The 24,735-nt window shown below is 43.3% G+C and overlaps 1 protein-coding gene across 4 annotated transcripts in view; it reads right to left on the reverse strand.

The window, feature by feature from the left end:
* Positions 1-24,735, reverse strand: part of LOC126267692 (probable 3',5'-cyclic phosphodiesterase pde-5) — a 1,251,264-nt gene that overhangs the window by 735,574 nt on the left and 490,955 nt on the right. For 2 of the 4 annotated variants that reach the window (XM_049973010.1, XM_049973016.1), the window contains exon 1: positions 19,401-19,487. The exons of the other annotated variants lie outside the window; for them this stretch is intronic. In XM_049973010.1, coding sequence (XP_049828967.1) covers positions 19,401-19,434 — 34 coding nt within the window. In that variant the 5' untranslated portion in view covers positions 19,435-19,487. Of the gene's footprint in view, positions 1-19,400; positions 19,488-24,735 lie in introns of those variants that run through there. 4 annotated transcript variants of the gene reach the window in all.

The raw sequence follows: 24,735 nt of genomic DNA on the forward strand, positions 1-24,735 counted from the left end.
ACTGCGAACTCCCGCATTATAAGAAGGAGGTTAGAGCGGGGGATCATTTCTTTGCTCTCGACACAGCTTGACACAGACATCCAAACTAAATGCAACACACTGGGCACTTGTGATATTTCGCGGGATCGCTTCTTGTCATTCCCCTAATTTGCATTCTGTGGACGTACAGCAATCGAAAGTGTAGGAAACTTCGGTCAACACCGATGAAAATGTGCTTACTGATGTATTAAGGGCTGGTATGGTAGGTTCTTTTGGGGGAAGGGACCAAGGCCGGTATGTTCGTGCAACAGGCACCAGGGATCTTTGAGAGATTGAGAGAAAATTTCATGTCTTGTCGGTAGTTCTCATTTTGAGCAGTTAACTAGGTTCTCCGCGTTCTGCAGAGTATGTGAAACTGCGCCTGTATTTGATTTACAAACCGTGTGATGTGTGTTTTTATATTAAAATTATCAAACTGTCTGAGAAATATTTTGCAACTTTATGTGGTACGTTTATCGTTGTCATGTTAGGAAGGACTATATTCATTCGTACGTTTGATTCTAATCCAATTTTATTCAAACGTTTATCGTCCCTAGGCAAATCCGATCTGAATATGGGACCTTGAATTCCATGTGTTAATATAGGCCTGCGTTCGACTGTACCTTTTTCTTGTTAGGCAAAGCTAGGCAATGGTTTTGCTTGTTATACAAGGAGCAGCAATGATTAGTTTTCGGCCGGCCGCTGTGGCCGCGTAGTTGTATGAACTATAGTCTGGAGCCGCACGACCGCTACGGTCGCAGGTTCGAGGCCTGCCTCGGGCATGGGTGTGTGTGATGTCCTTACGTTAGTTAGGTTTAAGTAGCTCTAACTTCTAGGGGACTGACGACTTCAGATGTTAAGTCCCATAGTGCTCAGAGCCATTTTAACCATTTATGATTACTTTCCTTTTTACAATAATGAGGGCGTATTAACACGATGACTACAGTCCTTCTGTTCTGGTACTTGCTTCTTATTCACGAGATAGTCGCATTCAAATTGCCAGTATTTTGTATTGCATCTCGTAGGTACACTCTTTGAACCTGTATATCACCTGTCTCGATTTGATGGTTCAAATGGTTCAAATGGCTCTGAGCACTATGGGACGCAACTTCTAAGGTCGTCAGTCCCCTAGAACTTAGGAAGTACTTAAACCTAACTAACCTAAGGACATTACACACATCCATGCCCGAGGCAGGATTCGAACCTGCGACCGTAGCGGTCGCGCGGTTCCAGACTGTAGCGCCTAGAACCGCTCGGCCACCCCCCGGCCGGCTGTCTCGATTTGATCTAAAAAGTAGAGACCTCCTGGTTGCGGGATGAGTCGCAACTCTCACCCAGATTTTTCAGAAGTTGGTCAGTACTTAACCGGATGTTTGGATTTAAGGGATTCTTCATCTAATGCTTATCAATGTATTTCGCACGGTCTGTATTCTACACCCTAACACACAATTATTCGTTATCTTATAGATGCCTACGTAGAGATGTCAAAGTATTAAGATAAGGTTGCCGTCAATGGAAGGCAATACTTCATAGCGTCGTTGAAGTGCTGTTTCACAGTGTCCGGAGTAAACAAGCCCAAAGTAAGCATTAGCCACCTACAAGATACTACTTACACTCCCGGAAGCAGAACCTGACGTGGGACTCAGAAGCACACAGTACAAGAGATTGTCGTGTGTACAGGGTGAAAAGTATTTAAAAAGACAAACTCTGGAAGGTTGTAGGGTACATCAAAACAAATATTTTTCCCTAATGTCATATTTTCCTATCACGATTATTTTAACTGGTGGAGGCCATATTACGATCTTCAGTTGTCAGAGGGCGTATTACGCTCTTCAGTTGTAGGCAACTGCTGTCCACCAGTGTAGTAGTGCATTGTCTCTGTTTACTACGGTAGCGATACACCTGGAGTGAGTACACTGATATGGTTGGTGCGTACTACGTAGCGCACCACAACGGGCGAGCTGCACAACGGGTTTATCAACAACAATATCCTAATCTCCGTATCCCGCATCATATGACGTTTGATGCTGTCTACAAACGTCTGCGTGAGACCGGGTCATTTAGCAGATTACCTGGACAGGGACGCCGTCGCACGTTAAGAACGTTGCAATTTGAGGAACCTGTCTTGAAGCAAGTGGAGCGGCATCCTTCAATCAGCAATCGTGCAACTGCACGTAACATGGGGACGAATCAGACGAATGTAAGAACAGTCCTTCGAGAGCAATGGTTACGCCCATTTCACTTACAGCGTATCCACATCCTGGAGCCAGTTGATTATCCACCCAGGGCAAAGTTTTCGCAGTGGTACCTGCAACAGTGCTGTTAACTATGAAGCAACGTTCGGGCGTTATGGAGTCTTCACCATGCACAGTTCGTACGTTTGGAGTGAGGATAGCCCACATGCCACAGTTACTAGCGCTCAACAAGTGCGGTTCTTCGTTAATGTGTGAGTCAGTGTTGTTGGGGACTGTTTAATTGGGCCATATCTGCTACCCAGGCCATTAAATGGCAGGCACTATTACAATTTTCTCGCCAGAGCATTATATGACGGGACGCCGGTGCATTTCAGTAGTCGTGTGCGTCAATTCCTGGACCGACGGTTTCCAGAAACGTGGATTGGCAGAGGTGGTCCTCCACCATGGCCTGCTCGATCCCCAGATATGTCCCCTCTGGACTTTTTGTGTGAGGAGAGATGCGCAACCTTGTTAACGCAACTAGTGTTGCATCGGAAGAGGATCTGGTTGCGCGGATAGTAGCAGCAGCAGGAAAAAATGAGGATACTCCTGGAGTTTTTGCCCGTGTCAGACAGAACATGATCCGACGGTGTAACCTTTGTTTACGTGTCAATGGATGCATTTTTGAAAATCTACTGTAACTGAAATTGGGTTGTGTGAATGTGTTGTCTCTTGGTCATAAAAAATGGAAAAGTGTTTGTTGGTTTAATTAATTTGCTTCCAGAGAAATCTTCGTCTATCGGTTTAAATACACCTCATAGGAAACAAATGACATTAGGAAAAAATATTTGTTTTGATGTTCCCTACAACCTCCCAGAGATTGTCGGTTCAAATACTTTTCACCATGTATAAATATGTCGTTAACAACAGGTACCTTATGTCAACTAAAAAGTTTCTTTACAAACACCAACCGAAATATGCATCTACGAATGTGATGAGTGTGCAGTTAAATCATAACTGTAATCTGAACCAACATTAGCGAAATACATAGTTACTGTGTTCAGTTACAGGCGACAAGGAAGTCTTGACACCAAAGCTATCAGGAGGCAATACTGATTAATCTCAGAAGCTGTGTCTATAGAATTCGGATTTACCATGTAGTTGTGTATATGTAGTTTTTTTCTGTAGTCGTCCATAGTTTTAAAAATTGTTCTTTGTTATCCTTGTATTTCTTATTTTCACTTGAGTACGTTACATAATTACACCATTTGATTACGTGCACACATTCCACTGATACTGCCACATATTGGTACAGTATTTAACACGTTAGAAGGTCCACAATACATTGTGGACACAGCCGTTACGATTGTACTCCTTGCTGGTGTGCATGTCGGACATTTTTAAAAAGCGTGCATTCTGCGAAGCTAGCGATACAGCTATAAATTTTAAGGTGAGTTAGCTAAGCTGATTTGCCATTTCAACAGCAATAGTACAGTGGTTTACAATGAAAGATCTGTTTGACTATGAACTGCAGTAACTGCGGCTAGCAACAGACACTGCGAACTCATGCAATTAAAAGTTGGACTACGAACCACATTGCCGGAAGCTGCTAGCGAAAGGTACTGTGCGGCGGCTACGTAAACTCCCGTTGCACCACTCGTTCCCTGTTTGCTCGGAACTGGCGTGTGTGCAGCGATCCACTCTCCCTTATTACATTTACATTTTAGTTTTTCTGGTACTCAGCCAGGGAGGTTCTTTCTTCTAGGACTTTCAGTTCACATCAGTTCGCTGATGTCCACGTAGACCTTCCTGTTGACGTTTGTTCACATTACTTTTTATCACATTGTATCACTTACGTATCGACAAAGTAGGGAAGTTGTTCAAAGACAAACGTGCGCACACAACTTCCTGGTCTAGTCTCTTTTACGACCATTACCGTAAAGCTCGTCAGTTTCCTTGAACAATATTAGGTGAATACTGACAATTCTTTCTTAACAAATCGCTCGTTATTTTCTCGACCACAGTTTCCATTTCCCTATTTCTTGCTGCTTTCCGTACACCAGGGGAGAGTCTGAAACCAGAAATTACCATCAACGTGCTGTCTTCTCAGCAATATCAAGTTATCCTAGACCTTACTTCGTAACGAGGTTCAAGCGGCTTCACCAGTAAAATCTGAGGAACCCTCAAAGTTCATCTTGCGAGATGTCGTATAACATCTACGATACTACCAATAGTCGGATACTTCCTCCACCTTGTTCCATGTACCCTACAAATTCCGAAACACAGTATTTGAAATACGGATTTTATTCCGACACACTTATGTCTCTCCTAACACAACCATCACATACATCAATGATATCGACAGCTTACTGGCCAGGCAAAATTTTGTCTTCGTCGTTCTGTTTTTTCTTTTATTACTCGTAAATGCCTGTGTATTTTGTCACGCGATGAGATATAATGTCTACGGGTTGGGCTTATCGTACTATGTGCATAGTTCTGATATAATAAAATAGGAAGGAAATAATTAGATAAGTGTTTTAACGTGAAGTTCAGTACACGCCGAACGCCCTCAGTCTGAACTGTGTCATCAACTTTATATCAGTAGCAAGCAAATATCACTTACGTCACACCGTGTTTTAACAGGGCACTGATAACCACGTATTCCACACATTATGGTAAACAATTGTAGAGAAATCGTAAGTAGCCATGTGTGGCTAATAACTTAAGAACAAGTTCTTTTCTTTCTGTCCATCGTTGTTCGCCTTGTGAAAAACAGTGAGATAGAGCAGCAGTGAAATAAAACACTGAGAAATCTTTAATTGCTGAAGACATATTAATGGCCATAGGGTGTACGGCAAATAAGAAAGAATGAAGCAGAGTTAAAATAGGATTCCACGAACAAAGAATAAACAGGAAAGACAAAAAGAATAAACTGCTCAGATGGTGAAATGCATCAAAACTAAATGCTCTCCTCGCGGCTGCGATGTCTGACTGTACCAGAGAGCGTGCTGGAAAGTAATGCCTCCGAATTTATTACCTGAAAACTCTTAACGCTTTTTAAATAAAACAGACGTGGCTCTAGTACGTGGTGGTAAAGTGGAGACTGATCAGGGCTGGAGACTTTTGACAAATGGTTCAAATGGCTCTAACGTTAGAATTACTTAAACCTAACTAACCTAAGGACATCACACACAGCCATGCCCGAGGCAGGATTCGAACCTGAGACCGTAGCAGCAGCGCGGTTCTGGACTGAAGCGCCTAGAACCGCTCGGCCACAGCGGCCGGCCACACTTTTAATAGCCGAGAAGTTATTGCTTGTCGTACATTTCAGGCATGTGAAATGTATAACAGAGATCGTGGTTCATCTTACTGTATGACTACAATGCCATTGGTTCTTAAGACAAGGAATCGTCGTAAAGTAAATGGATCAGAGTCTGTGTCCGTATGGGTTAAACGTGCACTGAATTATGCAAAGATTAAAGTTGTTGGTGATGTCGCTCACTATTAAAGGAACTGAAATAAAGCACCTGTCCTTTCCTTATCTGACCCTGATAAATTAATTAACATGTCTACGTATGCCGCTAGAGGTCTCCAAATTGTCGTGAAATATGACGGTGTGTAACGTAACAATGTCGGTGCGTGAGGAACAACGTGCTGTACTCTAGTTTCGAATTCGAAGAGCTCGTCCACACATGGAGCGCCCTCTCTTTGAGCACTACAGTGCCTAGTCATGCACAAGCGTTACAACATTGCAACGAGTTGACGTACTGCACGCATTTTCGTCGATTATCTTCCGTACAATCCCGACTCGCTCCCTTCCGTTTTTCATCTGTTTTTAAAACTTAAAGAACACCTTCAGGACGTCACTTTTGTAGTGATGAAGTGGTGCAAGCATAGATGAGGTTGTAGCTCCGGCAACAAAGTCAAACGCCCTACAGTGATTGTATCAAGAAACTGGTTTGTCATTTGGAGAAATGTGTTCGTCGCCAGGGTGATTATGTTAAGAAACAAATGTATAGACGTAAAAATTTACTCATTAATAACATTAATAACATTTGTTCTATTTTAAAAGCTGTAAGAGGTTTCACTTAAATTGCAAGGCATTACTGTTTAGCACGCCCTCGTAGTTAAGAACTAAACAAACGAACTGGCTGATGCATTTTCTTCACCTGTTAGCAGTCATCAGGCGTCTTTTTAGAAAATGTGATACCACTGTATTTCCGACACTGAAAACAATGACCAACTTTGCTTTTAAATATCTCCCAATCTTCCACTCTCACTCGTAACATATTTACGTCAAAGAAGTGAACGACTACGCCATTAACTAATACCTACCGATCCCGCAAAAAGCACATCTTAAAAGACAAGGAAGCCCAAAAAGCATATCGCAACCACTGTTACCAGTTTCAGTAAAGTGTTCAGCAATTCGTATTTCTCGTACTTCATAATATGACTAATATTTAAAACACTACCATTAAAGAGCTTCGATATACGTAACCAATAAAGCACAGCATCACTTTGAGATTAACTAACGACGCTGAACCACCTGCTGTTTTCAGTTTCTGTCGCCGTTAATTTTGTTTTACATGAGAAAGACCAAAAGAAAGCTCTTGTCAGTCTTCAAAATGATAACCATCAAATCGCAGGAGGAATGTACCGGAGATAATAAAGTCACTATTAGCTTTGACAAATTTCAATAACTGACATATTTCAGTAACTAATACGCGCATAACGTTCTAGCTAATAACATAATCTTACTCTGAATATAAGCTCGTTATAAGAAGACAAAGCTCAATACAGTTCTGAACCTTAATCCCTACCTAAAATACGAGAAGTTTCTTCAATAGACAAAAAATGTAGCGGAAATCAAAATTTATTTGAAGGGTGAACAGGAAAAAGAAAGTCATTGCGGAAATCTTCAAAAGCGTTTCGCTTGTTACTGTTTCCATGATTCTCTAATTACATCCTTGAGACACGTCAGTTTCATAAAATTGACTTTAAGACAACAGACTGTTAATTTTTTTCCTTTGTTTATTTGAACAGGGTATTTTCAACTTATTGTCTCCCCATACGACTTTGTTGTACATTCATTCGGTTAATTGTGGTACATTTCATTTGAGTAATCACTTTAGCTTCGCCATTTGTACTCCCCATTTTCTTCTTTATGATGTTCTCGCAGTTCTTATTTCAGTTAAATTTCACATTTCTTCAGTAATTATCAATTAAGTTTTGAATTATTTTGCTCGGTTGTTTTCATGAATAGCACTGAACTTATATATCACCTTCTTACAACCAGTGAAACATCTTTTAACTGATTTCAATCACATTCTAGTTTATAGTAGAGTGAATTATAAAATGATCTAAACGAACCTATGTGCTGTTGCATATACTATCCTTTAAGTTGTATGCGGGCGTTTAATGGTATCTTAGTAACATTGAAACCTTTGTAAAACTATAATTACGTTAGTAAATGTACTCTGTCTCTGTTACATCCTCTTTCCATTTTAGTTTAATAGGAGCCGCGGGTAAAGAAGTATAGAGCACTTCTGTTTCGGAAAACGTGTTCTTTTTTATTTTCCTTCGTACTCAGTGAAACCAACTACATTAGATGCCCAACATTTCTTACAGTTTTACTTCATTCGTTTCTTACGTCCGTGATCTTTTATTTATAAGTGATCTCAGCGGAGATAGTTTACGCATTTAAAACGTCTGCAGAGGAGCTGCGGTAAGTAACTCTTTGTGTGTTTGAATGTATGGTGCGTGTGGCTGGCTACGAAATCACCATCGCTTACACTTGTCATTACTGAACATCGTTCTAGAGAACTATGACCTGGTGAATACCAACTGTAGCATCAACTGTAGAAAATTTCGAGTTTGTAAAGATACAGTTATGTTAATGGAGTATTACAACCACTACACGATTCATGGAGCAATAGAGCACATTTCTCGGTTTCCAGCACGTATGTTTCACGTATATAGCAGACTGGGAAAGGATATAATACTGGCAAAATATACGACTGCTTTCCAACAAATCTTAAAATTTTCGTCAGTACATATATGTCCACATGTTCTTAAATTATACATTATTTATTATTATATTGAGCTTTTCCTCATTAAAGAGGTTTATCTCCAACATAATAATTTACTTGGAAGTTACAATATAAACAATAACCGTTCTTAAACTATATTCTCAAAATATTTCTCCAGGTGTTTCGATCTTGTGCGTCTTCTTCCTCTGCACCCATTCTCCTCATTGTTGTCTGTACATTTTGGATTCAGGTGGTCATAGGGCGTCCTCTTCTTCTTCTCCCCTCCGGTTCCCACTCCAGTATCAATTTTGGTATTCTGGTTTTCTCCATCCACTGTAATTTCTTCCTATCCATTACGTCATGTATTCTTCCTTTTATTTCCATTCTCCTTCTTACTTCGGTGTTCCTTATCTTTTCTATCCTGGAGATTCTTGCCGATCTTCTCCAAAAGTCCATCTCTAGAGCTTGTAATTTTTTAATGTGCTTCATGTTAATTGTCCAGGTCTCCGTTCCATACAGAACCACACTCTCTAATATGGATTTGTATATTAATTTTTTAGTTCTGCTCATTACATTCCTGCTCCATAAGACTGAGTTAAGCATCCCAATGACCCTCCGTCCGCTACTAATTCTTTTATTGATTTCTGATTCTGATTTTCCCTCGATTTCTAAAATGGATCCCAAATAACAGAAAGAGTTTATCTTTTTGATTTTCATTCCTTCAATGTATAGCTCATCTGAATCATTAGTCAAGTATTCTGTTTTTTGGTAATTAATCTTCGAATCCAAAGTTTTGTATGCTACTGCTAGTTGATTGCACATATAGTTAGCATCCTCCCCATCTTGTGCTACGATTACTTCATCATCAGCGAACAACAAATGATGTAGGTAAACTCCATCTCTTATTTCTAATCCCATACTATTACATTTACGAGACCATTTTCTAAGGCTAATATCTATATAGATTTTAAATAATGATGGTGACATGGGCCAGCCCTGTAAAAGGCCTTTGCTTGTTCTAAATTTCTGTGAAAGTTTATTACCAACTTTCACGTGGCAAATGTTATCTTTATACATCTGTTGTATTATTTTAATCAAGGAAGGGTTCATGTTTGCCATACGTAGTGCTCTCCAAAGTAATTTTCTTGGAACAGTATCATAAGCTTTTTCTAGATCTATGAAAATTAATCCTATATTTTTTGATTTTTCCCTATGTTTATACAGACTTTTTTTATAAATCTTGTAGCTGAATGTCTCTTCCATGGTCGATCCGGTCCGCACATTGTCTTCGTTGCGGTTTAGTAGGCGACTATGTAATCAACATCTCTAACTATGATTTCATGAACTACCAGGATAGATGTTTTTCAATAGATTTCAGAGTTCATGCTTCGAAATATGTTTGTTTATATGAAGGTATGGAAAGCCTACTATGATATTTTTATGTTTCCTTTGTTGGTCTGCGTTCCATATTGTCGCTAATATTTTGGCTCTAAAATACTGGTCTCTGTCGGCACCAATAGCCGTTAACGCGTAAAGTCACACATTCGTACTTCACTCCATAAGCAGGGTATTGCAACCACATGGATGAGGCCACTGTTACTGTCTAACTTAGACACTGGCATACTACCTCTCGCAATAGCCAACAAGCCATCCTGCTGGTTTCTATGGAGAAAGACCAAGAGTTTCGTCGATCTTAAAGGGGTTCGTTTCAGAGCAAGTACAACAAGATTCCAGCAGTTGTAAAAAAGAACTGGAAAACGCTAAAGTTATTTCGACTGTGAAGTGCTTCGCACCCATTTACCGAAGGGGAAGATTAATATTGCATCACTTAACACTTTGCTGTCCGGCGACACCACAATGGTGTCGTGTGCATAGTATCGCTCAGTGGCCGGCGACAGCACTTCAGTATCTTCTGCATTCTGTTGGTGTTTTGTTTAGGTAACAACGAGCTACACACGTCAACAAGTTTTTTGTCTTTATAATTACTTATACACTTTCATCATGGCAGAGGAAAGAGACGATACGATTATTTACGATGAATGAGCGGACGTCTTGTCTGACGTTCCGGACAACTTAGACGATTGGGAAGAAGAAATTGGATATAAAAAAAAAAAATGAAATGAAGTAGAATCGTCGGAAGATAGCGAAATACGTCCAAGAAGAATTCGGCGAACGCTACGATTGCCAACTGATTCGGATGAATCAGACGAAGAAGACAGACTATGATTTACTGAGGACCAATAATAAATTAAAAGGACCTCCGGGTCAACACATATTTCCCAAAGATACACAGAGCGTCGTGGATATCGTATAATTATATATTGGAAACGATTTATTTGAATATATGTGCAACGAAACCAACAAGTATTACAGTCAAAATTGCAATAAAAGGAAACTGGATAAAAAAACAAAAACAAATTTGTCTACTTTACGGGACACGAGCTTAGAAAATGGTTTGGGCTTGCTATCTTTACGGGAACTGTAAAAAAAGTAAGGATCGATGATTACTGGTCAATGAATCCGTTGATAGATACAACGATATTTTGTAAAACGATGCACCGCAACCGATTCAGACAAATATTATCATTTTTACATTTTTCTGACAACAACAATAAGCCGGATAATGCCGACCGGCTTTTCAAAGTGCAATTCGTAATTGAATATTTTTCCAAAAAGTTTAAAGAAACATTTAATCTAAGTCCAAACATCTCAATTGATGAATGAATGACACCTTGGCATGGACAGTTAAATTTTAATGTTTATAACCCGTCGAAAATTACTAAACATGTCGTACTCATTCGGATGCTGTGTGATCGAATACGGGATACATTTTCTCATTCAATATATATTCCGCCGCTGGACAACCTTTAGCAAAACCAGTGATAGGACTATTGACATCTTCTTATGGAAAGTGCTATCACCTCTGCATGGATAATTGTTATAACAGTGTAGAACTTGCAAAGAAGTTACTTGAAAAGAAAATTCGATTTTGTGGAACGCTACGGAAAATTAGAGGATTCCTGGAAAAATTAAAGCGTCCAAAGGTCTACGTGATTGAAGCGTGCCATCAACGGAAAGGTGACAAGCGGCCGGCGACAAGCCAAGTAATCCGAATTAGCGCTGCCGGCGCCAAGCGAATAAATTTGTACGAGACGTGCGGACGGCAGTGTTTCACACAAGTCTAGAACACAGCCGTTGTTGTAAATTAGCAGCATTAACACTAGCAGTTTAATTGACATTTTTACTGCCTCTTTCTCGTATGTAGCCGTATATGTGGGGAAGTGAAGTGAATACGAGAGGGATAGTAAAAAATAAATTGTTTGTTGTTTCAAACGTAATCAGCAAAACTGTTAATACATGTATCTGACTGTGAGACAAGATGGTCTTGCCTTCATGGTAAGATGTTTGCGGTCGCCTACGGAACCATGATAATACACAGGCTGCACCTCCTCCCTAGAAGCAAATCGACGGCCACGAATGTCTTTCTTCAGTGCTTAAAAAACACAGAAACCACTTGGGGCGGCTAGGATGTGTAAGAGCTTCCCAGCGAAACTGCTGTAGCGTAGTCGAAACAACCCTGGCACCAAGGGCATTATCCTGCAACTGAATAAAGTTATACGTCAACATTCATGGCCATTTCGACTCCATGGGCGCTTCAATTAATGATAAGCGGTACATTGACACTTTTCAAAAGCAGAGGTGCTGTGTCATCAAGTCCAAACGCCCAGCAATGTTGACGGACGGCATTATTGAGTTGCAGGACAAGGTCCGCCCACATGTTGCAAACGTTGTTTCTACTACACTACAGAATTTTCGGCTTTAAGCCCCCACGCATCGCCGATGCAGTCCCGGTCGCTCCCCATGCGATTTCCATATTTCTGGATCCCTGAAGACTGTTTGCTGATTTGCGTCGAACAAAGAGATTCCGTTGGCAAGGCGCTGACCGTTTTGTCTCACAGTGGAATACTTGTTGACGGTTATGGCGATTACTTTTGAAATCATGAACAGTTTACTTGTTTTATTTCCTTATGTCTCGTGTTCACTTTATTCCCCTTATAATTATGAACCGATCCTGCTATTCCGGCAACTCTCTAATTGTCTTTTGCAGAGGACTTACTGTCACATTGCCGAGAGATGATTCGGACTTGCTGGTACGTCCTTTTATCAAGTTTTGGTTCGCCTCTTTGTCCTAATGAAATAGAACAGTACAATTTGCTTTTCACTTAAATTCTTCGCTCAATCTCTTACGTATTCTGACTTCCCTGTTAGTGCCAGCTTTAACAGTAAAATGCACCAATGACACACTTCCTTGAGAAAACTTCATATGGTCTACGTAAAATAGAGAGTCGTACTGCACAGTTGAATGAGAGGCGCGGAGTGGTTTTTCCAAGCCGCATTACCAGGAAGAGTTTTCTTCCTGGGCACACAATGCACTGTTCTTATGCGGTGAGAGAGAGTCGTGTCTCAAGTATATCTCTTGACTGTAGGTGACTAAAATGAGAGTGTATAATGTGTGTCATGTTTATGTTGTATGGTGATCATAAAACGAAGGGGTTGAAACCTGGACCCTATTCCTATCCGGAACCACCAAGGGGGACGGTGAACGTAAGGTCCTCATCTGAAGAACGGATTACCACCAAAAGTATCACATGCTCTCACTTTATGAGACATTGGGCAGAGGTTTCTAATTTAATACAAAACATTGGCGCAAATACTGTTGATCATATGAACTTCGCGCCATTACCTCTTCCACCCAAGTTGGCCAAATACTAGAGGTGAACATCTCTTCGACCAGCAGAATTAGAACCGGTTACATCGGAATCAAGTACCAACGCAGAGCTATGAATTAACTACCTCGGCCTTGTAAAGCATGTCCCAGTTGACTATCAACAAAATAAAGCAGGCTAAGTCAATTAATATGTATTCCCGTGAGAAACACACTGATACGCTAATTTAATTCTTCATTGGCGTTTTCCTATCTATTGACTGTTTAGTTTAGTTATTCCCGTGAATTAGTAGAAGCCGTCCAGCCAGTAAGGCGTCGGTATTGTCAGCTCTACGCACGACAGCAGTGTGAAAAATTATGTCCTTAACAGAGGAAGCATTTAGTACTGAGGTAAGACGACCACTAATTTTTCAACGCTGTATCCACTGAGATCAGTTTTCTCCGTCCAAGTTTGTCTTCTGAGTAGATTACACCAACGACACGTATTTCTGTATGGCCTGCAAAATACGCATCTACAGTTGGCATAACTTCCTCATTACACAAAATATTTCCAACCATAAATTTTGGGAAGTTGAATTCAGAATGCGCCAAATCTGGTGAGCAGGGTGGATGTACCAACAAACTGTACTTCAAATTATTGAGTTTAGCTATTATCATAGCTCCTCTGTGGACAGATTCAATATACTGATAACTTTTTTTCTTCAATGTAACGTGCTTCTCAAGTACTCTTTGATGCAGTTCGTCCAGCAGCCCTGAGCAGTATTTTCCAGTTATTTTTTAACCTTTTGAAAGGAAGTAAGAAGAATCCCTTTGAAATTCCAGGAAAAACTGTCTTAACGTTTTGGCAGTTGAAATGTTTTTCGCAGTCAGCGCCGCGGTCTGCTAATCAAAGTTGCCCGGGTTCGACGGGTCGGGGTTTTCTCCGCTCGTGGACTGGATATCATAACTGACACTACACTACTGCGATGGTTGTATGGGCACGTCCCGAAGGCCGATAATAACAATAAGGACAAGCTTCATTCACCTCTCTCAACGCACGACAATCGTCTTCCACCAGGATTCAGTTATGGGCAGGATTTGATAAGCGGTGCACTCATATAGCACACAGCTCCCTCATCGTTGATTCTTAAAGAAAAAAAATGTAGTTTGATTTTTTTCTGATGTTGGTATGACATTTAGGTACTTCATAGACCCTTAATGGACGATTCCAACGGCCTTGCCGCAGTGGTCACACCGGTTCCCGTGAGATCATCGGGCGTGGTCGGCGCTTGGATGGGTGACCATCCAGGCCGCCATGCGCTGTTGCCATTTTTCGGGGTGCACTTAGCCTCGCTTTTTTGAAACAAAAGTCTTACGAGTGGAGCTATTCTTACTGTCATCTATCAGCTACACTTCATTCACGAAAACTTATCTGATTATCTGTTGAGTAATAACTAGCCTGCCAACGGCCTCGCCGCAGTGGTAACACCGGTTCCCGTCAGATCACCGAAGTTAAGCGATGTCGGGCTGGGCTAGCACTTGGATGGGTGAACGTTCGGTCTGCAGAGCGCTGTTGGCAAGCGGGGTGGGCTCAGCCCTTGTGAGGCAAACTGATGAGCCACTTGATTAAAAAGTAGCGCCTCCGGTCACGAAAACTGACAACGGCCGGGAGAGTCGTGTGCTGACCACATGCCCCTCCGTATCCGCATCCAGTGACGCCCCTTGGCTGAGAGGATGACACGGCGGACGGTCGGTGACGCTGGGCCTTCCAAGGCCTGTCCCGACGAAGAGAGGAGTTTTAATCGACCATCAAAGGTCGTTTTATGATCCGACAACAAAGGAAGTAGGTTACAGTACGCTTGTTCGCCCACTACTTGAATACTGCTCAGCAGTGTGGGATCCGCACCAGATAGGGTTGATAGAGAAGATCCAACGGAGAGCAGCGCGCTTCGTTACAGGATCATTTAGTAATCGCGAAAGCGTTACGGAGATGATAGATAAACTCCAGTGGAAGACTCTGCAGGAGAGACGCTCAGTAGCTCGGTACGGGCTTTTGTTAAAGCTCCGAGAACATACCTTCACCGAAGAGTCAAGCAGTATATTGCTCCCTCCTACGTATATCTCGCGAAGAGACCATGACGATAAAATCAGAGAGATTAGAGCCCACACAGAAGCATACCGACACTTCTTCTTTCCACGTACAATACGAGATTGGAATAGAAGGGAGAACCGATAGAGGTACTCAGGGTACCCTCCGCCACACACCGTCAGGTGGCTTGCGGAGTATGGAAGTAGATGTAGATCGTTCCTAACCATTTCGCATATTTTCGCAGTACTTTCGTCTGCAATTGTTCACGCGGAAACGAAGAAGCAGTCTCCAAAGAAACCTGTGGCGATAAATTAACCAAAACAAACCACTTTAAGACGGCTCAGAATCAGTTTATCCATTTGAATGATACATACAACGTAAACCATCTAAAAAAGAAAAAATATAGCAGCGTTGAACACTGTTTTCTGCCACTACATTCATTCCCTCGCCCCCCCCCCCCCCTCCCCCCCGATCATGATGGGATGAGGGGAACGTGTTATTGTGAACGCTAGATTCTCAGAGTTAAATCTGGACATCTACAGCAGGTAAAAGAAGTAAATCACATTATGAGAAGCATGGTTGACGTCAAATAAGTTTGGGTCTGGCCTTAATTCAGATAAGGCGACCGCTCGCGATAAGAGAGAAATCTGAGTTCGAGCTCAGGTCCGGCACAAATTTTCATTGTCGTCGTTGCATTCTACATCTGAAAGTTGTACATATTCGCAACTGCGACTACAGACTACATTTAATGAATTTCGTATGGGACTGATTCTATTAATGTAATCTAGCGAACTGATTCGCTCTTAAAGGTTCTCTTTAGCTCCATGAATTTCGCTTATTGCAGTGTCTCCTGTCCGTAGTATTGCCATCTAACGTAAACAACCGCGATTAAGACGTATAGAGCGTAGTGTCATGTACCCAATGGAGAAAGGGCGATGGAAAGGGGAAAATCACCATACAAATGGCTCCCTTCGAATAGAATCAAGGCGTACTCCTAACTACGGCCCCTCTATGCTGACAAATCATCAGCACTGACACGCGTTACACAGTGAAAGTCTGTGGAGATGTTTGGGACTCAAGACAATGGCACACAGTCTGGTGGTCAGGAAGTCTGTGACGCAACCGTTTCTTCCGTCGTCGGCCAGGAGCTGATGATGTAAATTTCTTCGAACACCACGAGTATAGCCAGCTACCTGTGGCTAAAACCGCAGTTGCACTAGCATGCACCGTCGTCGCCCGTGGGCGTGAATAACTTGGATACTTCATGATTTCTCTTCTTACTCGTCGTAGTTAACAACAGTGGACACTCATTCTGGAGAACAACGTCTGGCCATCCAGATTTAGGTTTTCCGTCATTTTTCTGAATCACTTCAGGCAAATGCCGGGATGGTTCCTTTGAAACGGGCACGGCCGATTTCCTTTGCCAACCATCCGTAATACGAGCTTATAAACCTTCTCTAATGACCGCGCTGTCAATGAACGTTAATCTCTAATATTCCTTCCTTCTTTCTTATTTTTTTTTTACTCCATCTTTACTGTGTAACAGTACGTGATAAGACTGATAAGTATCACAAGCAAATTAAAAAACAAGGGGTTGGACGTGTAGTATTACACACTAAAATTAAAAGTGTGAGTATCATCGGTAATAAGTCTTGAGTGCTCATTTTCATAGAAGGATGGTCAAGAAAAAAATCACATTTTCCTGTTAGAAAGAAAGAATTTTCTGCTACTGGGAAGGACTATACTCACAATAAACGTCTACAGTACCTTGGTACTATTCTGATACGGCAGTGTCAAAGATGATTGTGAGATTACCAGTGATGGAGTTCCGATTTTTGGATAAACAATCAAAGAAGAAAATATAATCTAAGCTAGCATGTCGTTCCCGGGGAGTACGAGTAACGCAGAAACAAAAGGTCTAGTTAGAAAAAGATGATACCAGTTTTGGAGCAGAATTGTCTATGGTGGTGGGAAGTTCCTATGGGACCAATCTGCTGAGGTCAACGGTCCCTAAGCTTACACAATACTTAAACTATCTTACGCTAAGGACAACACACACACCCATGCCCGAGTGAGGACTCGAACCTCCGACGGGGAGAACCGCGCGAACCGTGGCAAGGCGCCCGAGACAGCGCAGCTACCTCGCCCGGCTGATCTATGGTTAGGCGTCCTCATAATCTCGACGAAGCATGATTTCTACGTTCGGTGAGTTTCGAATCGGCAGCAGTATATTAAAAGTGAGTGCCCATTAAAGTTTTACGGAACTCAGTTAACCGCAAAGCGCACATTTTAAAGCGAGTTACAATTAAATAGTTTGCGTGTATGGAAAATACGTATTGAAGAAAATGTCAGTACTTCCGGCACTGCTACAAACTTGAAGCTCGCTTGTATATAGATGCTAAGAAAACAACATAAGCAAAACATTAGTAAATTTATGCTCTTTGACCAGTCTCCAGGTATTCGCAAAGGTCTTCTTTTAAGAATTTTGTTGCTTCGTTATTAGAATTTTGCTGCCTTATTGTGTTCAGATACCGACAGGGTGATATGTTAGTTTTTCTGACTTCTTCCTACTACTTCTTCCTTCGAATTCCTTGATTTAAGTTTAAAAAAAGCATGTGTTTATTCATTTCAATTCACTTTAATCGAGAATGTGGTGTCCTGTCTAAAATATAGAATAAAAATCGGCATCACAACCCAGCATAACAAACGCCTGTTGAATGCTGATCATACGTATCAAGTAATTTTATTATTATTTGTTGAGAATTATGCCGACCAACATATATTTTAAATCTTTGACACTAAGCCATTTAAATTCCTAATCTAGCACACGCGCGCATTACGCACTCACGCAAGCGCGCGCACACACACACACACACACACACACACACACACAGTATAACAGGTTTCTGATACTACGGGACGTAACATTCGAACTTTTTAACAAGCCCTGAAGTTTCTGAAAAGTCTTGTAGGAATTCTTCTAACGTGGCGAGAACAAGCAACGTTAACATCAGGCTTCTTGAAATACATTAACTAAAAATTTATTTTAATCATAGTGAATACCTTCGCTACTGTTTAATATTGTAATAATAACAAAAGGAACGTGACAACCAATCAATATTTCGTTTTATAAATAACATCAATGTGCGTATATATATTGGGGAGAAGCCTACTTTTGAAAGCAGTGTACATTTATCGTGCAAAAATATTGTTTGTTATGTATTATAAACAAATAAAAGTGTTTCATACTACAAACAAATATAAACTAAGTTACACATGAGTAGCACAACATTTCAATAAATTTGTCTTGGACACATTTATTTGTTTACCATTAAAGAGGATAACATGTAATTTAAATTACATGAAATGAACGCTACCTGATGTGATCGATATTATTAATTGTGCCCCTTGTCACATGAACAGCGTTGTTACCTGTGGTTAGGCACTGTGAACTTCATAGTTTTCTGATATATTTTATGAACTCAAACATTTTGCAAAAAAGGTATACATGTCATAACAGATACTGTGGTAACTTATGAAATAATGTATGTGTTTTGTATGATACGGGATTCTTTTTGTATAATATGTCTGACAACATGTAAAACACACTCAACATTTCACAAAAACATCATGAACTCCACACATCCGAAAACTCTTTGAAGTATATACACCATTTAAACATCGAGGATAAATTAAATAACGTTGTTGATTTTGCCTACAGGCAGGAACTGAGTGTACCTCTTTTAACAAAACACAGGTGTCTCTTGACTGTGTTATGCACGCTTGTTGTTCATTGGAAAATGAAGTTGAACAACAGATGTACATTTGTTTGTATGGGTGGTACTTAATGTGCTCGACGAGTAGAAAGCCTTATGAAAAGTTTTAAATATGTCCACAAAGTTCTCATACAGCAAACTCAGTTTGGAAACGTAGATGACATGCTACCCAGCTAAATGAGTGAGATATTTCACAGTTAGAAAAAAACCGTTAAGGTATAAAAAAAGACGATAGTAACAGAAGTGTACGATAAATTTTGCATCAAATTATAATCGTTACAAAATACTTGCACTATTCAGATATGAAACGAAGACTGAATGATGGCACAATTATGTTGAAATATGTTTAAGTGAGTCAAGAAAAAATTGTGTTATGCAAAAACCGGCGAGTTCATTCGCGCTGTCGTCCCCGCGAACTTAGTTACTGAGGAGTTTCGTTGACCATATAGGAGCAATGTGTTTGAAACAACACGGAGATTATGTAGATAGTGCACGATGTGTGAGTACGGAGTTAAGCCCGAGCCGAATTACGCCCGTGTACGAAACATTGACTGGTTGTGGCGCCTCTTTCCGGTGTCACCTGCTGCGCCGGGAGCGGCGGCTACGTACCGCGCCAGATGCGGGCGACGAGCGCGCTCCACATGTCTGCCGCCTCCCGGCTGGGCCGTCGCGAGCGCTGCCGGCGCCGGGCCACCACTGTGTGCGAGGCGGCGCCGCGCGGGCGGCTATCAGCCGCGCGGCCTGTGCGCATGCGCGCGCACCGCGTTTACAAACACCCGCGACGCTTATCTGGAGAGGTGGCACCGCGCCGCGCCGCGCCGCGCCGCGCCGCGCCGGGCTGTCTCGCAACGCCAGTCCCTGCCTGGATAGACCTTTGTGGCCACTCCTTCACGTTTGCCACTTTGACCCATGGTGCGATGTATGCTTGCAAGTGATCTCGCAAACAGTGGAACCATTTCTCCAGCAATTCATTGATTTCTTTTACCTTTCGCACGACTTAAGAACATATTCCTCAACCACAATATTATTACGAAATAAATCGCGGGTGAACAGCCTGGTATGAGTGTGCATAGGACACAATATTTCGGCAATCGACCACGTTGCCATCATCAGGTGCGCTGATGTACTGACTGGCGGTGGGCCGGCGCCACGTATATATAGGGCAATCCCCCTCAGCGCACCTGATGATGGCAAAGTGGTCGATTGCCAAAATATTGTGTTTTATGCACACTCATACCAGGCTGTTCACCCGAGATTTATTACGTCATAAAATACCCCTGGAGAAATTGAAGAATCGCATCAAAATATTGTTGTACCTGGGAATGACAGCGCTTCGGGTGGCTCGTCGGTATGTGCACAACTGTCTTGAAATCAGTGACAGTGCGATGCGCTTTGCTTGGTGATCACTGTGCTTCGTTACTGTAACATCACTGCGCAATACTTACAGACTCTAATACAGCGCACTCCACAAGCATTTTTGAGAAATCAAAATCTTACTAGACTACTGAATACCTTACGAGAGCGCCAGTCGTTGAGTAACCACTTCTACAGCAACAAACTGGAAGTCTGAACGCAGAGCGACAGTCAAATCTCTTTTTAATCTTCCTCTAAACACTCGTATCGTTACAAGAAATCATGTTCTTTGGGAAAGTATTATTATTATTATTATTATTACTGAGGCCGAACAGGCCACGGGTCATGCTCAGAACAGACGCGTGGGATAGGGGCGTGGTCTGGGGCGCCTAGACACGGTTCGCGCGCCTATCCCGGTCGGAGGTTCGAGCCTTCCCTCGGGCAAGGGTGTGTGTGTTGTTCTTATCGTAAGTTAGTTTAAGTTAGGTTAAGTAGTGTACAAGCCTAGGGACCGATGATCTCAGCAGTTTGGTCCCACAGCAACTTACTACCATCATGCCCAGACCATTTTTAACCTCAAAATGCGAGTCCTCAGACAGAATCCTTTAGTATGCACATAGGCTCGATAGATAGGTCTTCACTATTCCGAATCTTGAAGAGAGGGACTAGATCCCAAAACACGAGAACTCATAAAACACACACTAGCTGGCAGGAAACCTAAAGTAAAATTTGTGGGTCAGTTCTCAGAACCCTTTGACATTGAGAAGGGCATGAGAGAAGGAGATGGACTCTCTCCTGATCTACACATGAAATATATTCGCAGTTCCGAATACGGACAACCATCAGCTGCATAATGGAATGACGACAATGAAAATTTATGTCGGAACAGGACTCGAATCCGGATTTCTCGTCAGCGCTCACCTTACCATTTGGCTATCAAACGCCTCTGAGCGCTATGCTACTTAACTGCTGTGGTCATCAGTCCCCTAGAACCTAGAACTACTTAAACCTAACTAACCTAAGGACATCACACACTTCCATCTCCGAGGCAGGATTCGAACCTGCGACTGTAGCGGTCGCGCGGTTCCAGACTGAAGCGCCTAGAAACGCTCGGACACTGCGGCCGGCCATTTGGCTATCAGTCAGACTCAAACTTCCGTATGTCGTCAGCCATACGCCTACAACATGTATTCGTTCATCCTTTATGTATACTCCTGTACAGGGCAGATATTTTACTTGAAAGTCAGTTTCCCAGCGTCGGCGGACATGCATGCATGTCCTACGGAACATTGCATCGTAAATAATACGGTCACTGCAATATACATGTGTACACTACTGGCCATTTAAATTGCTATACCAAGAAGAAATGCAGATGATAAACGGGTATTCATTCGACAAATATATTATACTAGAACTGACACGTGATTACATTTTCAGCAATTTGGGTGCATAGATCCTGAGAAATCAGTACTCAGAACAACCATCTATGGCCGTAATAACAGCCTTGATACGCCTGGGCATTGAGTCAAACAGAGCTTGGACGGCGGCGTGTACAGGTACAGCTGCCCATGCAGCTTCAACACGATACCACAGTTCATCAAGAGTAGTGACTGGCGTATTGTGACGAGCCAGTTGCTCGGCCACCATTGTTGACACGTTTTCAATTGGTGAGAGATCTGGAGAAAGTGTTGGCCAGGGCAGCAGTCGAACATTCTCTGTATCCAGAAAGGCCCGTTCAGGACCTGCAACATGCAGTCGTGCATTATCCTGCTGAAATGTAGGGTTTCGCAGGGATCCAATGAAGGGTAAAGCCACGGGTCGTAACGCATCTGAAATGTAACGTCACGCCGGGTTATACGCCAGTATGGCGATGACGAGTACATGCTTCCAATGTGCGTTCACCGCGATGTCACCAAACACGGATGCGACCATCAGATAAACAGGACTTGTATTCATCCGAAAAAATGACGTTTAGCCATTCGTGCGCCCAGGTTCCTCGTTGAGTACAGCATGACAGGCGCTCCTGTCCGTGGTGCAGCGTCAAGGGTAACCACAGCCGTGGTCTCCGAGCTGATAGTCGATGCTGCTGCAAACGTCGTCGAACTGTTCGTGCAGATGGTTGTTCTCTTGCAAATGTCCCCATCTGTTGACTCAGCGATCGAGACATGGCTGCACGATCCGTTACAGCCATGTCGATAAGATGCCTGTCATGTCGACTGCTAGTGATATGAGGCCGTATTACCCTCCTGAACGCACCGATTCCATATTCTGCTAACAGTCATTGAATCTCGACCAACGCGAGCAGCAATGTCGCGATACGATAAACCGCAATCGTGATAGGCTACAATCCGACCTTTATCAAAGTCGCATACGTGATGGTACGCATTTCCCCTCCTTACACGGTGCATCACAACGTTTCACCAGGAAACGCCGATCAACTGCTGTTTGTCTATGAGAAATCGGTCGGAAACTTTTCTTATGTCCACACGTTGGAGGTGTCGCCAGCGGCCCCAACGTTGCATGAATGCTCTGAAAAGCTAATCATTTGCAATTCCAAACATCTTCTTCCTGACGGTTAAATTTCGCGTCTGTAGCACGTCATCTTCGTGGTGTAGCAATTTTAATGGCCAGTAGTGTATTTATCCGCCGACACCGGACAAACGACTTCCAAGTAAAATGTCTCAACTCTAGAGAAATATTCATAATGGATGTACGAGTACAGGCTGTAGACCCATGGTTGAGGGCATATGGAAGTTTGGGTCTGGGTGTGACTAGTGCTAGGATGGTTCGTCATCGCCGCGGGGAGTGGCCACGCGGTCTCGGCCGCCATGTCGCGGATTGTGCGGCCTCTCCTGTCAGAGGTTCGAATCCTCCCTCCGCCGTGGGTGTGTGTGTTGTTCCTAGCGTAAGTTTGTTTAAGTAGTATTAGGAAGCAACGGTCGCCGTGGAAACAGAACAGACAGCGCCGTACTCCTTCTGATGACTGCGTCCATCGGATGTGCGTACAGGATGACGACCCTGCTACTGAAGGTGCACTGTCCTCTGACGCCCTAACAACACCCAATATGTGACGTACTTCCCACTCCTGGAAATGGAAAAAAGAACACATTGACACCGGTGTGTCAGACCCACCATACTTGCTCCGGACACTGCGAGACGGCTGTACAAGCAATGATCACACGCACGGCACAGCGGACACACCAGGGACCGCGGTGTTGGCCGTCGAATGGCGCTATCTGCGCAGCATTTGTGCACCGCCGCCGTCAGTGTCAGCCAGTTTGCCGTGGCATACGGAGCTCCATCGCAGTCTTTAACACTGGTAGCATGCCGCGACAGCGTGGACGTGAACCGTATGTGCAGTTGACGGACTTTGAGCGAGGGCGTATAGTGGGCATGCGGGCGGCCGGGTGGACGTACCGCCGAATTGCTCAACACGTGGGGCGCGAGGTCTCCACAGTACATCGATGTTGTCGCCAGTGGTCGGCGGAAGGTGCAAGTGCCCGTCGACCTGGGACCGGACGGCAGCGACGCACGGATGCACGCCAAGACCGTAGGATCCTACGCAGTGCCGTAGGGGACCCCACCGCCACTTCCCAGCAAATTAGGGACACTGTTGCTCCTGGGGTATCGGCGAGGACCATTCGCAACCGTCTCCATGAAGCTGGGCTACGGTCCCGCACACCGTTAGGCCGTCTTCCGCTCACGCCCCAACATCGTGCAGCCCGCCTCCAGTGGTGCCGCGACAGGAGTGAATGGATGGACGAATGGAGACGTGTCGTCTTCAGCGATGAGAGTCGCTTCTGCCTTGGTGCCAATGATGGTCGTATGCGTGTTTGGCGCCGTGCAGGTGAGCGCCACAATCAGGACTACATACGACCGAGGCACACAAGGCCAACACCCGGATCATGGTGTGGGGAGCGATCTCCTACACTGGCCGTGCACCTCTGGCGATCGTCGAGGGACACTGAATAGTGCACGGTACATCCAAACCGTCATCGAACCCATCGTTCTACGATTCCTAGACCGGCAAGGGAACTTGCTGTTCCAACAGGACAATGCACGTCCGCATGTATCCCGTGCCACCCAACGTGCTCTAGAAGGTGTAAGTCAACTACCCTGGCCAGCAAGATCTCCGGATCTGTCCCCCATTGAGCATGTTTGGGACTGGATGAAGCGTCGTCTCACGCGGTCTGCACGTCCAGCACGAACGCTGGTCCAACTGAGGCGCCAGGTGGAAATGGCATGGCAAGCCGTTCCACAGGACTACATCCAGCATCTCTACGATCGTCTCCATGGTAGAATAGCAGCCTGCTTTGCTGCGGAAGGTGGATATACACTGTACTAGTGCCGATATTGTGCATGCTCTGTTGCCTGTGTCTATGTGCCTGTGGTTCTGTCAGTGTGATCATGTGATGTATCTGACCCCAGGAATGTGTCAATAAAGTTTCCCTTTCCTGGGACAATGAATTCACAGTGTTCTTATTTCAATTTCCAGGCGTGTATGAGCTGGGTTCTCACATCACCGTTTACGAGCACTCGATCCTCTGCAACGGACAAAATATGTAAAAGTGTATTTGGTGTCACGTATCCC

This window comes from Schistocerca gregaria, chromosome 1 (genome assembly GCF_023897955.1).
Source record: "Schistocerca gregaria isolate iqSchGreg1 chromosome 1, iqSchGreg1.2, whole genome shotgun sequence".
In the NCBI taxonomy this organism is placed as follows: Eukaryota; Metazoa; Arthropoda; class Insecta; order Orthoptera; family Acrididae; genus Schistocerca; species Schistocerca gregaria.